Source organism: Ascidiella aspersa, chromosome 6 (genome assembly GCF_963924565.1).
Source record: "Ascidiella aspersa chromosome 6, kaAscAspe10.2, whole genome shotgun sequence".
In the NCBI taxonomy this organism is placed as follows: Eukaryota; Metazoa; Chordata; class Ascidiacea; order Phlebobranchia; family Ascidiidae; genus Ascidiella; species Ascidiella aspersa.
Genome location: NC_139452.1, coordinates 9,546,430 through 9,562,707, shown reverse-complemented (window position 1 = coordinate 9,562,707; position 16,278 = coordinate 9,546,430). Strand labels below are relative to the sequence as shown.

The 16,278-nt window shown below is 35.9% G+C and overlaps 3 protein-coding genes across 3 annotated transcripts; 2 read left to right on the top strand and 1 right to left on the bottom strand.

The window, feature by feature from the left end:
• Nucleotides 1-109: 109 nt before the first annotated feature.
• On the bottom strand, nt 110-2,350 carry LOC146139576 (lactoylglutathione lyase-like). Its single transcript, XM_083391632.1, has 5 exons — nt 2,204-2,350; nt 1,641-1,723; nt 1,367-1,507; nt 737-891; nt 110-542 (listed from the first exon to the last, which is right to left on the bottom strand). Exons 1-5 carry the CDS (start codon nt 2,279-2,281, stop codon nt 460-462), a joined length of 540 nt encoding a protein of 179 aa, XP_083247758.1. The 5' UTR covers nt 2,282-2,350; the 3' UTR covers nt 110-459.
• Nucleotides 2,351-3,595: 1,245 nt separating this feature from the next.
• LOC146139575 (uncharacterized) lies at nt 3,596-6,069 on the top strand. The gene has a single exon (XM_083391274.1). It carries the CDS (start codon nt 3,596-3,598, stop codon nt 4,115-4,117), a length of 522 nt encoding a protein of 173 aa, XP_083247400.1. The 3' UTR covers nt 4,118-6,069.
• Nucleotides 6,070-6,140: 71 nt separating this feature from the next.
• Nucleotides 6,141-15,791, top strand: LOC146139574 (acyl-CoA dehydrogenase family member 11-like). Its single transcript, XM_083391273.1, has 13 exons — nt 6,141-6,288; nt 6,464-6,603; nt 6,854-7,086; nt 7,545-7,700; nt 8,315-8,394; nt 9,774-9,900; nt 10,919-11,099; nt 11,691-11,878; nt 12,437-12,590; nt 13,557-13,727; nt 14,279-14,410; nt 14,848-14,990; nt 15,583-15,791. The coding sequence occupies exons 1-13, from the start codon at nt 6,174-6,176 to the stop codon at nt 15,692-15,694; spliced, it is 1,932 nt and encodes a 643-aa protein (XP_083247399.1). The 5' UTR covers nt 6,141-6,173; the 3' UTR covers nt 15,695-15,791.
• The last annotated feature ends 487 nt before the right edge of the window (nt 15,792-16,278 follow it).

Genomic DNA, 16,278 nt, shown 5'->3' with positions numbered 1-16,278 from the left:
GTCTTTACTGAGCTGCTTTCTAAAAATAACTGTTTAGTCTAAACTGTACAGTGACGTTATACCTCATTTTTGTTCCTTTATAAAAATAACTGTTGATATTCTGAACTGTACACTACAGCCATATAACACTTTTTTTACTTGCATTTCTATTTGGAACCATAATTCTGTATTTAACGTAATTCATTCAAATTACTGGACACTAACTAATAAAAAAAATACCACTTATTTTTTCTCTAAGCAAGTAATTTTATAATTTTTCATCTATTGCACGCCCCTTCAACGAATGAAAAGTAAATTTTGCCAGGCAGTACAACAATAAAATATTAGTTTACAAGACTTAGAGATATGACTAAAAAAGTCAAATAAATTAATTGTTTTTAATTAAAAAATGAACTACACAATTTGAATAATTATTTCAGCCCTTCTAAACATAAAATAGTGATTTTTTAAGCCAAGAAATTATTTTGCGATTGCATTTGGGTTGAGAATTTCTATCCAGTAACCATCTGGGTCCTTGATAAAGGCCAGGCCTTTCATTTTTCCTGAAATACATTTTTAAAGTAGTAAATGATACTGTATATATATTATTTATTTTTTAATATTTTATTTTAAATAATAAATAAAATTAAGTTTCACAACAACAGTTCAGACAAAGCAGCAAAACTTTTGTGTCGGCCATGGACATCATCTGAATTTATTGTTCTGTCACATGTTTAAAAAAAAAAGGATTTCTTACCTCCATCTGGTCGTTTCACATATTCAACACCAAATTCATCAAATCTTGCACAAGCAGCATAAACATCTGGAACAGATATTCCAATATGACCGAAGCCTCTTGGAGCAGAATTGCCATTGTGGTAAACAGAGTCATCAGTTTCTGTACCCCAGTTGCTAAACAATAGGTGAACTTGTTTTTTTACCATAATCACAAACCACTTTGTGTTTTAAACACACTTTCAATGTAAAAATAATTGTTGGTATTACTTGAAAATCCGAAATACTATTGTCTAGCATTCAGTGCTTATAATAACCAATAATTTAAAGCTGTGTACACCTGCCTAAACTTTAGAGGCTTTTACTTTAGGTATATGAAATACAATTTTGTAAAAATATACTTAATAATTTGCTGATTATAGTTTGTCTTCTATTGTTTTGTTTTTGATCTTTGTTTAGCAGTGTTCCATAGAATTGGTGGATTTACTGACATAAATTGTTTAAATTTTTTTTCTCGAAACCAGGGACTACTACAAAGATAACTGGTGGAATAGATTAAAATAAAAAAGTCCGCTTAGAATTTAGTTTTCTTCTTAGACATGTTGGACTGGATATGATATACCGGAAATCTCATGAGCTAATGGTTACATACTGCGTTAGTTCAACTGTTGCTGGTTGCTGAAACATCCATCTTTTTCGTTCATCTTCATCTACAGGAACATCCTTTGGATCAGCGTATCCCATGAAGTACAGAGAGAATTTCATACTTGGAAAATGCAGCTGTGAAAGTAGCCTGCATAAAAAGAGACAGCTTGTTCTGGTCTCTTATAAAATGTTTTGAAAAGAATTATAAACAGAATCAATCTTAATAATACCCTACCACTCTGTTTAGGTAAATATTCACTTTGTCTTCAACAAATTCTAACCTCATTCCTAGAACTTTAGAGTAAAATGTTAGTGAACGCTTTGGTTCCTTGATTCTCAACATTGTTTGCTGCATGATAAAATCCTGTAAAAGTGAAATTTTGTAATAAATTTAGTTGCCAAATGTACAACTTGCTTTTTGGTAAAAATGTGAACATGATTTCTGAACTGGAAAGAAAACTAGTTTACATAAATTTAGGCCAAGTAAAAGTATTGAACCCTGGTAATATTTTTGCTCTTACTCCATCAATATCGTTAAAAAGGGCCATTACAGAAATTTTACTTTGAAGGACAAAAAGTGTGATTTTCTCAGGTAAAAATTACCAACCCTATAATATTCTGCACCAAAAATTATATGTAAATTCTATGCACCACAATGGCATTCTATAAAGTTTAAATAATGTACAAGTGCAACCGAATTTCAGATTAATGAGCAGTGTGTAAAAAGGTTGTACACATCTACACATGAATAACAATTAACCAATTACATGGATCAGTTGAAGAAGACTGACCATGAATCTACTAAGTCAAAATTCTGACATCTTTAATATTACTAATTACTAACCTTTGTGGAGGGATCAGGGTCATGCACTGCAGCAGCAACCTCCTCCTTTGTTAATCCTTTTGGTTCATTTTCAGACATGACTGAATTCGGGTGGGTATAACCTGGTATATTATTTTTAAACCTACAACGTAGTGTTGCAAAAAGTTTGCTCAATTTGTTTTGAAAATTGTTCAATGCTGTTGTGCTGTAAATTGAGTCGGTAAAAAATAACATAAGTCTGACTCTGGCCAAAATGATTACCCGAGTCTGACTTCCAGTCCTGAGTCCAGCTCTGACTATACAGTTGCTTTTCACTCATTTATGTTATATAATTATGGTCAATTTCAGGAATCCGCACATAGGGTGTCATATAATTTATCCATACATTGAGTGGTTGTAAAATATTCCACCATTTGCTATTCCTGGTATTTCACCATTACAATTCACAGTTTTCGACTTTTTAGTTTCAAAAAGTGCAGCGCACGCCAAGACTTGGGTAGTCTTACGTGATCTTTCTGGTGCCCAGTCCCGACTCCGCAGCCCTACTTTAAATCAATTAATTGAACAGTAAACATGTTGATCTTTAACAAAAAGGCTGGACATGCCAACGGCCCAAAACTGAAACCTGCAACGCGAGCTTTATTACTTAGAAAGTGCATAAAGGCCGGCATACGTTTTCCTATTTTATATAAAAAAAACTGCGACTACGTGAACGTTTGAATGCAGTGCAGTTACCGCACCCGCAAGTCAACTAAAGCGGACACGCCGGCTCGATTTATTGAACCTTGCTGATGATCCTATTCGGTACACGACAAATCCTGAGTTTTTTTCAAGGACACTGTTTGGGATATTATATTTGTCTTAAAATAAAAAATCTTAATGCTCGCCGCCCAGAAACCTAAAATTTACAACAAATGTTTAAAAAACGTAAACATGCGAAAACTTGTGCCATTTCATAATGACTCGGCATATTTTTACTATTTTTCATACTAAACTAAAACAACTCATGATAATGTAGATTACAGAATAGGTATATTTTATTTAAAATTAAACAATTAAATTTAGTTTTTTTTTGTTTTGTTCAAAACACATACCTTGGTTTTAATCACGTGATATGGGTAAAGTGATGGTGAAATCCAACATTTTCTATCTGGTTCCTCATTTTTTTATATACTAACGTCATAATAATTTGTGCGAGTTTATAAGAACGGTACCCTGAAAAATACGTACATATGTCAAAAATTGTTAATCTGACCTTTTCCTGAGTGGTCCAGAAAGCCTTCCTTGAAGTAAATTATATCAAGCAATACAATATCAGTGCCTATCAGATTAAAAAAATAGTTAACGTGCTTATAACTACATCTATTTGTTTTAAATAGAATTTGTATGCTTTCGTTTTAACAAATAAGAAATATGTCCAACCCTTATAACAATACAAGGCCATCTGGGGATTATTCAACTGAGTTATCTTCCAACCAACCAAGTGGAGATATGTCAACCACAAGTACCATAGAGAATGAAATACGGCATGTTGATGGCTCTGCTGTAGGAAGGGATAACCAGGCAGGGGCTTTTATGAATGACCAAAATTATGATTCCTCCAGCAACACTTTTCCAGAACTTCCAAGTAGCCGTCAAATCGATGAGCTTCACATTAACATGGTGACCTCAAAAGCAACAAAAGCTTTTAACAAGGAGCTTCTAACGGTAGTCAATCTGACAGAAGTCCAGAAAGAGCAGTGCAAAGAAGTAAGAGACCGTCCTCGAGCCTGTGCCAAAATGCTTGACTTCTGGAGGGCAAATGTCGGTGAAAATGAGCGTCGAACTGTAGAATGCCTTATCAGCTTGGTAAAAGAAGCCGGCAGAACAGCAGATGTTGCCAGAACAACCGATGTAGCTGGCATGGTAGACGAATTGATCGGGAGTCGCATATGACTGTTTTTTATTGTTCTTACAACTGTTTTTTGTTCTTCTCTTCTTAGCCATGCTTTTCTGCCACTTTAGTTTAATAAGCATCCTGTTGCAAACTGTCGCCTTTTTATTGTATGGATCTATATATACAAGCATTTTGGGTGCTGGTAACCGTGGTGTATCATAGGCATGTGCATTAATATTGGGCAACCCAGAGGGGTGTTATTTATGGAAAATTACTAGCTACTTCTACAAACAGTGGTTTTCAAACTTTTTGAGTAGGTATACACAATCTGCTTTCTTTAAACATCTGTTTTTAAAACAAGTATAATTGAAAATCAGGGTACAATAATTAATTATAACGACTTTAGATCTGTACACATACAAACTACTTACAAAAGTTTTTAAGGATTAATTATTCATCAATAAAACTTAATGACAATCTAATATGACCAATATAATATATAAGTAATGTAACACCAGTGGTCTGCTGTTCCCAGTTTTAGAACCATTGAGTTCAATAAAAAATCACATGTTTTTTTGTAGTTTATAATATAAAAAAGCACTGCACTTATTTTTAGTTACTTCTGTTTTAACTGAATAAGTATGTTCCCAAAATCAATAAGGTAACATATATTTTAATTAACATTCTAAGGGTTATATGCTTTGCAAAGTTTTTTAGTCTTTTAATAATTTCATATTGTTCTTCAATATAATTATTTTACATGGTTTGATTATATAATTAATATTTAATAATACACTTTTCCTGTAATTCTTTAAGTGAAATTTAGTTTAAGTATTTCATAGCTCCCTGACAAACACATTAGGCCTGCTATTGAATGTAACATTTATAACAATTCTGTTATTTGCAAATATTCTTGTTAATATCATGATCATGCCTATTTAAAAAAACGACTACTATTGTCTTGTGTTTTTGAAATACATACCTTTAATAATGAGTTTCCACATAAAAAATATTTTTGTTCATAATTTTCTTTATTGTGTTTTTTAATAAGCTATATTGTATCGTCTGTGCCTATGTTTTTACTGGTACACCAGGCATGTCTAAAGACGAAGATTCACTAAAACCAGAAGATAAAAATTGGTCAAAATCTAACACTTCTCAAAATACAAGGGAAGAAAATGTAGAGGAAATTACTGGTGATGCAGATAATAAAAATAAAGCAGTCCCTGTGGGGACTATATCAGAAAATGTGCAAATTAATCTGGTATATCAACCGGAACATGACACTCCAAGCTCGGAACTATTACCAGCTGATGAGAATCAGGCTCCAGATGAAACACCTCAACAACCAATCAATCCTCTAGATGGAGAAATTGGAGACTTTGACATTAATCGAGTTGCATCCAATGTTAATAAGCCTCATTTGATTGCAATTTTTGAGAAAATAGGTCGTTTTCCCAATGAAGCTACCCAACCTGATACTCAAAGAAATTTGGTGTGCGCTCAAGCTTTACTAGTTTGGCGGCAAGGTAAAACTCGAAGGCAGCTTGTTGAAATGCTGAAGGAAGTAGGAATGACCAGAGTTGCTTGTGACATTACAAATTGCATTATTCGTTTGTCAGGACCAACAATAAGTGGTGATCACTAATTTTGATCTTAAACAGTAGTTTGCTTTTTGTCTCCTGTGTATTGCTTTTGAATTTGTCTTATGAATATATATAACTATAAGTTTGGTTGATAACTGAATATTTGTATAGTTCACTTCTGTTTATGCATGTATTTATTTTTCTACTTCTTCCTATCTTGTTTTGCTCTTTGCATCATTTAGCACTTTAAATAAAAATAGGTTAAAAGGTTTATTAAATAATGAAATCACTTTAATAAATCCGTTCCTCTTTCTTTTTTGTGAGTGTACATATTTGTTTGGTTCTTTTAATAATGTTTTCATAATGTAATAAACTTTTCAATAAGTTAATTTATGTTTTTATCATGAATTAAACTTTCAATAATTCCTGCCCTTTGTGTTTTCATTTTTTGAATTGTTTTGCTTTTAGATGACTGTCAGTTATATTAGATAGTGAATATTTCCTATGGTTGTAAACTAATGTTTGGGCAATGAGCCTGTTGATATTTCGAAATGCTCGGCAGATTTCATTCCGGTGCTTTTCATTGCACGAAAATAGGTTAGGAGATCATGCAGAGACACAAAATAAAGATGTTTCTAACTCAGGTTTGTGCTGTAATATGTTACATATTTCAATTTGTAATAAAATTAAACAGGCCTTTGTCATTAAAATAAATATTTGTAATTTTTTCAAATTAATGATCGGTTTGTTGGGGTCAAATTCCCGTTTGCAACTTCATTTTAACAATATTAAACAGGTGTGAACAATTTGTTTTACCAGGTGCGAACAATGTAGGCCACAGTCAGAATTATCAGCATTCTAAATGTGGCCCTTTCAACCAAGATAGGCCACAGCTTCAAAACCCCTACAAAAGCGATGCAATCCTTATAGCCTATTTGAGACGTCACATACCTCAAAAGGTTTGTATGTCTGGTTTAAGCATTTATTTTAAATTGGAGTACTTACAACTACTAGGTTTGATAAACTGTTGTGACAAAAATTGTAATTGTTTGCCATTGCTTAGTAGATGTTTAGCTGTGTGCTCTATTATGTGCTACATGTGTTGGATTGACTTACTAATCAGTTAAGAAAGTGGAGTTCAAAATTAAAGTTAAAACTTTTGTTGTAATTAATATAGTCACATTAATCTACTTTCCCCTGTGCATTCAGTTTCTTGAAGAAATCGAAAATGACCTTTGCCGTTTCGGAGATGATATTGTGAGCAACATTGATGACATGGGCAGACTTTGTGAGACAAAGCCCCCAACCCTCACCCAATTTGATGCCTGGGGTCACAGAATCGACAGGGTCGACACTTGTGAAGAGTGGGACAACATGAAGTCGATAGCAGCCACTGAGGGTATTATTGCACATGGATATGACAGGACGTACAGCGAGTTCAGGTGCAGTTTTTGTGGTTTAGTTTTGTTGTTAAGTTTTTTAGGCTTCGTTTTGCACATTCAAATACTGATCCTTTCTGGATTAATAAATTAAAAAAACACAAATTTTATGCAATGAAATAATGTAATAATCTTTTTGTGTGTGACGATTTATTGTAATTAAAACTATGTAAAAATTCATGTTTGTCATAAAAACAGTTACAAGGTGTTCTATTTGAAAATTTTAAATTGTTTATTAAATAGTTTATTGTTATAATTTAAATTCATCTAAAATTAAAATGCAAAATTTTAGTAAATCTTTCAAATTAAACCCTGCTACATTTGTCATAAAAAATTTTAAGGTTACAATTTGCCAAGTTTTACTTTTTATGTCGAAACTGTCGTTTTTTATGTTTAAAAATATGGCCTAACTAACAACAAGTAATTGGGTGCCTAATAAATTTTCTTTTTGTTTCACATAGTCGGATCTTTCAGATGGCCAAGTTGTACATATTTGCCCCATCTTCAGGAATGTACACTTGTCCACTTGCCATGGTGGATGGCGCTGCTAAAGTCATAGAGAGCGATCTTTCCAGTGGATGCTCGAATAACAAAGAAATGATGGATACAGCTCTTCGGTATGTAAGTTGTTTGTAACTAAAATCCATATGAAAAAAAAATCTATTTTTAGTATTACTCTCTATTTATCTTGAAGCTGTGCTGTTTTATTTTTTCTTCATTTTTTTAACATGGTCCAGGTTAATACACAAGTGAAAAAAGTCACTTGTAAAATAAAGTTGTGTTTTTTCTCTTAAGTCCAAGTCAAGTCTTTTTGAATAAATAACACAGAATAAATAACAAGTCCCAAGTCATAGAGCAAGTCAACCTGAAGTCATGTCCTTGTCATAAAAATAAAATGTTGAACTATTAGAATTTTTCTTTAGAATAACTCCTACGGTTATAAACAACTCCTGAACTAAAAAATAAAAAAACGTGAAAAAAAATATAACATAAAAAAAAATAATAAGAAAATACTTCGTTTTGGCCGAAGTCATTTGACTAAAAGACTTAAGTCAAGTCAATTCAAGTCATTTGAAAACAATCATTGACTGAAGTAATTACAACACATGTCATCTACCTTGGCTAAGTGGTTAAATAAGTCGCGGTAACGGGCTTAAACTCCGTAAGTTTCTCTTAGAGAAAGCCTGCATAAAAAAGTAGTTTTTTTGCAAACGAAAGATTTCTTATTCAGACGCCTTACCAGTAAAGATCCTCGTGAGTTTTGGACTTCGGGTCAATGGATGACAGAGAAGGCTGGAGGGTCCGATGTAGGTATGTTGTTCTCCTTTTCAGAATATTTGCCATACCAAAAATTAGAGATTCGCTAGGCGACTAACTTTTGCGTCTTTCTTATGCCTTCCTTGCTGGATCAAGTGCTATTGCAGGTGTGGCCAAACCGCGGCTCTTTGCCCATTTTTAGGGGGGCGTTTACGTTCATGTTGTGTTTGAACTTTTTAGAATGTCCAGTGTCGATTTCCGTGTGCTAAATTGTTTGGCGATTTGAACTACCTACGTGCAAAAAATCGATTAGCTGTTCGATATGTCTTGCTCCGTTAGGAAATCTTCGCCATAAATGCGCCTTGCGTCTCTTTGCGTCTTTTGTTCGCTTCTTCCTTGAATGTTTTTATGTTTATTTCCCTTGCATATTTTCATTGCATATTTGCGCACGAGACTTTATTTCGGCATCACGTTTTTACCATGTCCATCAAACAAAATTGCTAGATCCAACCCTTATCAGATAATTTCCCATTTTGTGGAGTCAAGTCAACAGATTTTAGAAACTTAAAAACCGCGATGGCATTTATTGGAAAAGTCATGTACTGTAAGAAAAATACCTAACTGTAGCCGACGCATTACTGTTAGTGTTTCGCAATTTAATTAAATCCAGGTGAGCAAATGTATGTGTGTAAGAAACCGTTTTTTTTCTGTCTATGTGTCTCTTTGCGGTTAATCAAGTAAGAAACCTGACTTTTTATTTCTAAACGGTTGGCCGCCCCTGGGTATTTAAAGCATGGTCGTCCGCTGGCACCGAAATGTTTTTGGGCGACGCCAAGAAACTAATGTTTGGACAGGTGACTTGTTAACACGTGACCAGCTCGAACTGTACAGCAGGAATGAATTTTCTTTTCTTTGAACTCTTTCGTTTTTTACGGTCTATAACAGGGTGGTATTAACCCACGCCTATTTTATCTGTGGCCCGCTGAACACGGTTTAATTTACTGATGTGTAAACTTTTTCTACACACGTATTATTAAAGATTAACATGTTAAACCAAGTTTTAACAAATATTGACACAAGGCCTAATATGCCTTCTCCTTCGTGTATGTACAGCAAAAAGTATGCAAATAAAGCCCTAGCTTTTGACAATCTTGTAATCCATAATAATAAAACATGCCATTTTTCAAGAGGGATTTATTTTTTTCCCATACCTAAAGCTGTAACATGTCAGAACTTAAACCAATTTAGAGTAAACAAACTTTGACCTAAACCCGAAATTTTAGCAAGAACGCGCCAGGAACAAATAGGAACGACATAAAAGTTTAATCCAAGTTAACTTAAAATCCACTGGGTGCTCATTGTTGTGTGCACCTAACCAACAACTACTGTATTTCTTGATCACAAAATTAATATTTCCCTGATGCCTTTCTCAGCGAATGGCACCGACACCCTGGCGTACTTACAAGACGACGGCAGCTACGCTTTGCACGGATACAAGTGGTTCACGTCGGCTACCGACGCCGACATGGCCCTAACACTGGCCCGGATTGTCGACGAACAGTAAGTTTGACTGGCAGTTGTTTTTAACGTCGTTACTCTTATGTTATGTAAGCCATGTTGGGTTTTGATATTTTTTTTACAAACAGAAAGTATAAGTAATTAATAACAGTTTTTATTTAGGTTGTTTCAATAACTTAAAAACTGTCGTAAAACTGTTTATTGTTTTTTTAATACAATAATCTAATAAGCTGGTGGGCCCACTTATTCGTTACAGGTACAGTATTATAGTCTCCATGTGGTTTATTGCAGTTCAAGCTATGCTTCACGGTTTTGATACACAAATCCTTTCATTGTTATTTCACAAATAGGGAAAATTAAAGGTTGCAAACTTACTAATTCTTGTTTCGCGCGGATGAAAATTTTGCGAAATACAAAAGTGCGAACGGTGTTAAAGGTTGAAAATCATTGCATTAAGTTATCTTTACTTGCGTAGTGTTTCTCAGCCTTTTTTTGGTCGACCCAACATCTCGGCCGTATATTGAAAAGTGACACTTTGGCGACTCGATTCTCTCCACTGAACTTTTTGTAAGCTTAAAGTGAATAAACACCATGACATTTTTTTTTTCAAATTATTGAGAAATCTTGCTCACAACCAAATTCAATCCATCTAACCATGTGCACTACTGCAGTAGGCGGCCTAACCAAATCAAACGGTGAGCAAATCTCGGGTCGCGATCTAGAGGTTAAGATTCTTAACCATCAAAATTCGGCCAGAAAAAAAAAATTCGTTCAACATCAAAATTCGGCCAGAAACAAAAAGTTATTTTTTTGCAAAACCTGCAAAAAAATAACTTTTTTGTTGCTGGCCGAATTCTGATGTCGTTTCGTCTATAGACTTACACAGGCAACATATAAGCACTTCCACCGAAGGAAATTGTCAAATTCGCAAAAACAAAGATTTGGCGCCCAACTGAAAATCGAGATGTTAACGTTTTCAAAAAAATCAAGACTTTTAACGGTCTGAACAGAAACACTGATTTAACATGTCTTTAAACAATTGACAACCTTTCGTTGCCAGGGGCAACGTCCCGCCGGGGTCCAAGGGACTTTCCCTCTTCTACCTGGAGACGCGCGACCCCAGCTGCCGTGACCCGGCGTCGGGGCTCAACGGGCTCCAGGTGCAACGGCTTAAGGACAAGTTGGGAACCCGGCAGCTTCCAACCGGAGAATTGCTGCTACAAGGCACAAAGGCGCACCTTGTAAGTTAGGAGTTGGATTTTATTTGTGTGCGTTCGGGGATAGTGTTTTACACCTGGGATTGGGACCTGTTTTGCCGACTGGACGACCATTTTGTGTCGACCCTGAATACATATTTGCATGTTTGGAACCGGGTACTGCAGACCCGCTTGCCAACTTTGACGACCCTATAGTCGCTAAACATGATTTAATTTCCGTTTTTTAACCAGATAAAAATAATACTGAAATATATATTTATGACGTAGTAACAATTGAGAGCCCATACAGAAGTAGGTATAGCGTTGATATTAAAAAAGAGATATTCGAAACGTTCAAAATGCAACTGTATGGGCTTTGATATTCTTACTACGTCTAGTTAAAACCTCCAACTATTATGCCCCAAAGCATATTTAGGACTCTCGCAAAGGCCTAAACCCATGATTGAAATAAGGCTACTTAACGTAAATGTGCAATACTTTAAACTAGGTTCCAGTATCTCTGGAGAATATTACCTCCTGCATAGTGTCAAATGCCCAAAACGCGAAAAGATCCTCTCACAAAACAAAAACCCCAAAGCCAAATCCTATAAAAGTGTATTCGCTCTATCCTACCAGATCGGGCAGTCGTCGGCCGGTGTCAAGCAGATCTCAGGCATGCTGACCTTAACGCGAATCCACAACTCGGTCTGGTCGGCCGCCAACATGCGCCGCCTGCTCCTGCTCTCCAGGGACTACGCCACGAAGCGGAAGGCTTTCGGGTCCTACCTCAAGGATCATCCGCTGCACGTGCAGACGCTGGCGCGGTGAGTCTGAGTGCTGCTGTTGTTCCTCGTTTTGGGCCGTAGTTTTGCTTGCTATTGCGTCGGATTTCTGTTCTGAAGGTTGTGTGGAAATTTTAGCAGTGTTAAATACCTTTTTGAATTTGGAGCGGCCGTCAAAAGTACATTTTTTAACGCCAGAAATGCTGGAATGCCTCTCCCACAATCAACGTGTTACCTATTTTAAGTATTGTTAAAATTAGACTGATCAAGTCTTAATTCTTTCTTATTACCGCCTTCGTTTTACCAGCGGTCCTGTGCTATAAGCCCCCTTAAAGATACTAAATTTGTACCGTTGCACAAAGTATCGCTGCAGCAATTCACAAAGTAACGTAAAATTTGCTTACTTGACACGGAATTTATGCTTTTATATAGTTTCCTTGTAATTTTTTAAGAAAGTTTTGGTTAAAAAGCAGACTATCACCACTTAGTAGTACAAACTATATAAAATCTGATTGGCGCATTGCTGATTTGGTATTGTAAAACGTAAGGTTTGATCATAGACGTGCCGCACAAAGTTTTATGCCTCTTTTCTTTTTACAGCATCGACGTCGAAAGTCGTGCTGCTTTTCTGATGGTTTTCGAGGTCGTTCGACTTCTCGGAATCAGTGAAGCGTCGCCGGACGGCGCGTCGGATGAGACCAACGACCTTTTACGACTTATGACGCCCATCTGCAAACTTTACACAGCTAAACAGGTCAGGGCTTTGATTTTAAGTTTTTGTCCGTGTTTTTGTTTTGCGCAAGAGTAAAAATTAAGCATTGGGGCTTTTGTGCCCGTTGTAGGGTTACAATTTCACCATTTTGCAATATTTTAAGCATTAAGTAATAATTTGCCATGGTTAGTCTAATGTTTTATGAAAATTCACATACTTATCCTAAAGGTATAAATTACTCCGAAACCTTTAATCCTCCTGGCATTCACCCATAAAATATACCACACGGTTGTTATTGTTGACTAAACGGCACATATTGACAAAAAGTGTTTTGTCAAAATTTTGCGGTTGCATTTTATCTTATATCATATAGCGTAGAGTTCGCTTTTTAACCATGAAGTAAAAATGGTTTTGTGACTACAAAAACAGAGCGCAAAATGTTAAAAAGCCAGTGTTTTGGCTATTTTTTTTTGGATTTGCTCGTTTCAAGCTACGGATAGTTTTTATAACAGAAACTTGTTTAGGGTTTATCCTAAAGGCTTCCCGTTTATGATTTTTTATCTAAATATTATTCAGGGCCAACGGTAAAATTAAGTTTACAATATTCACATTTAAAGACATCACTTTTAGCAAATAAAAAAGGCGTATCTTTATTTGATCCAATACCATTGGCAGCAGGTTTCTTCGATCATTGTTTCGCTGACACATTATTAAACAATAAATCCCAAAATGGAATTAGCTCCACCAGGCAACATATCAATAGATAGAAATCGCCGAAACGTCGGTTTATACTTCGTTTACACCAGAAGAGCGATTTCTATCTAATAAAACCCAAAGTTAAAAAAAAAACAGAAAGGAATATATATTTCGCCTATACCGGCATCTTCAGTTCCTTATTCATTCTATTTGAATAAGGAACTGGCGATGCAGGTATAGGCAAAATATAAATTAAAAAAAAGAATACTGATTGATAATCATTGTTGTTGTTCTTCTTCTTTGCGTTTCCAGGCCGTTGCCATGGCATCCGAGGGTCTGGAGAGCTTTGGAGGAGCCGGATACCTGGAGGACACGGGACTCCCGACCTTCCTCCGGGATGCTCAGGTGCTCAGCATCTGGGAGGGAACCACCAACGTCCTCTCGCTGGACACACTCCGGGCCATCGCCAAGTCAAGGGGACAGGTGCTTTGTTGTTGAGTTATAAACGAGAGTAGATGTTACCGTTTTTATAGAAAATAGAAATGTGATAGCAAGTTAAATGGTCTTCATTATTATTGATAATGGGGCAGAACAAACTAATCTGAATACACATACGATAATTAACGTCAAATCGAGTACAAACATTTTAAAACGCTTGTGTGTTGTTAACTTGCAGAATAGTTTTAACAACCATACCTCAAAACAACTTTTTTGAATTTGCGTGCCATAATTGTTTTTCATCCTTTTTAAGTATCACATATTGTAAGTGTGTTTTGTATTTTAAGTACAATTAAAGCGGTATCGTTTTTTTCATTTTTTTGGTTTGGGTCATACTTTAGAAATTCTGAAAATCGAAACTACATATGTTGAAAAAAAAAATGTCAAGCTCTGTTTAAAATAGTGTTTGGTCAAAATCTCCCACTTATGTGGGGCGCACAATCATATCAACATTATCCTCAAGGTACAAACTTTTTCAACGCGAACCGGTCATTATAGTCATAATAACAACTATCCTATTAAAATGTTGATTACAGGTTTTGAACTCGTTCTTCACCAGCATCAACAGTCGCCTAGCAACAGTGAGCGACACAGGCCGGAAGGAGCTCAGGGGCGCCACCGCTAAAGTTCACATAGCAACCGGCGACCTCCGCGCTTTCATTAGCCAGGTACGATACGCATAATGAATGCTGTTATTCTATATTGATAGTTGACGTTAAACGCTACCTTTCATTCGAGAAAGTGCTCGCTTTATATACGACTGCAATCTACACATCGCAAACACGTTAACCCATCTGGAGCTAATCAATGATTGGAAACGTTCATCTACATTTTGGCATTTTATTGCCTTTCTGATGTGAAATGCATTTGGTAAACTTTTTAGAAAACTAAATACCGCGATCAAAAAGTGACTTACAATTTGTTTTATTTATGTAGCAACATTATTAGCGTTTGTGGACATCAAACCGAGTTTCGTAGTTTATTAGAGGTTTTGGAATTTAGTCAAGATGAGAAGTTATTTTTTGTTGAATTATAGAATAGAATCGTAAAGCTACTATTTCACTTCGAACCGGGTATAGTCTTAAAGCCTTCACATTTATCGCAGACTTCTACGATGGGACCCGACACTATGTTCCTTGCGGCGCGAGATTTCTCTTACAGCATCGCGCGAATTTTTGCCGCCGCCCTCCTGCTCGAGCACGCCACCTGGCGGGAGGCGACGCCCAGTGACGTGCACGCGGCCGTGACGTAAGTTGTTAAACTTAACTTTTTTGCGGGTCTGCGGTGCGAGATCGGACATTAAAACTATACTTTCACGATATACCGTGACGAATGCAATATCGCGTTTTTTTTCCTAGCGCAGCCAATAGTTTTGCGCATAATCTAAAAACGTACTGTTACCCGACGTCCTTACATATTCATTCGCCTTAAACAAAAAACGAGTAGACACGGCTTTCTTAGGTAGGTATATCTCTTGGCTGCACTTTTACAAAGGGAAAAGTCAACCTTTAGGCCACAACCTGGTTGTGATTTAAAGCTAGTTTTATTTCCTAAACGCCCATGCTAGTAATAAGAAACACCCTACTTAGTAAGCTGTCATTTGTATCTGTTGTAAACCAATTTTTTTACAAAATTATGTTTAACGTGAATTGAAAATTGTTATAGATTCCATTATTTAACATTGCCGAAAATGTTAATAATATTAATTGGTTTATGTCATTATATGAATGCTTGTTTGTTAAGCTGTGGTTAACCTATGCGCTACTCGTTAATCGAATATAGAAACTAGCCTGATTTATACCTTTTTTATTTGCATATTGTTTTTTTAATTTGCCTATAGGTGGTGCTCGCAAGACTTGTGCCCAGCAGTTACGCAACTAAAGGCTGGAGCATACAGCAGCACCAGTTCGGCCCTGGACTCGCAACTCGTGTACGACGCCTTCCAAGATTAAACGATAATGTCGTAGTTCTGTTTAATTTATCTGTTTTGTGATCGTGTGCTTTGTGTCCCTCCCGCGCAAAACAGTTGGTCAAAAATACAAACTATATGCCTCAAATCGGTGACTTGGCGCCCGAGGGACGTACTCTTATTGTGTGGTGTCCATAGCAGGGAGGAAGGAATGTAGCTTGATACGAAGGGTTTTCTTACCAGCATTTTGTTCGTAGTAAGGGCAACTATAATACTAAATGATGACAGTAAAAACACTTCTCATGTTAACTAATCACTGTTGAGGCGATTTTAAAATATTTGCCTTTTGTAGGCCTAGAGACTGTTATAAACAGATTATTTAGTAAGATAAATAAATGAAAAGAAACAAACTATTTCACTAAACAATATCAAAAGCTTTAAAATGATATCGCTTTGAGTAATAATCTGGTTTAACTCGTGCATTGACAAAAAACACCATAACAAATTTCTTTAATTACCAAGTTAACCCATTTTTACGAAAAAATTTTATAACAGCAGTCACGTCTTTAACTCCTGTGCATAGCGGGCCTGTTCTTTTTGCATTTTTTGGGCTACAGTCCCCTCTAG

What these genes read in the sequence shown, in the direction of transcription:
- LOC146139576 (XM_083391632.1), bottom strand. Translation starts at nt 2,281, where the DNA reads ATGTCTGAAAATGAACCAAAAGGATTAACAAAGGAGGAGGTTGCTGCT. An exon ending in ACCCTGATCCCTCCACAAAG is followed by an intron (nt 1,724 to 2,203) that starts GTTAGTAATTAG and finishes TCACTTTTACAG; the next exon opens with GATTTTATCATGCAGCAAAC. An exon ending in TCTAAAGTTCTAGGAATGAG is followed by an intron (nt 1,508 to 1,640) that starts GTTAGAATTTGT and finishes CTTTTTATGCAG; the next exon opens with GCTACTTTCACAGCTGCATT.
- LOC146139575 (XM_083391274.1), top strand. Translation starts at nt 3,596, where the DNA reads ATGTCCAACCCTTATAACAATACAAGGCCATCTGGGGATTATTCAACT.
- LOC146139574 (XM_083391273.1), top strand. Translation starts at nt 6,174, where the DNA reads ATGAGCCTGTTGATATTTCGAAATGCTCGGCAGATTTCATTCCGGTGC. An exon ending in GCCCGGATTGTCGACGAACA is followed by an intron (nt 9,901 to 10,918) that starts GTAAGTTTGACT and finishes TTTCGTTGCCAG; the next exon opens with GGGCAACGTCCCGCCGGGGT. An exon ending in TCCGCGCTTTCATTAGCCAG is followed by an intron (nt 14,411 to 14,847) that starts GTACGATACGCA and finishes CATTTATCGCAG; the next exon opens with ACTTCTACGATGGGACCCGA.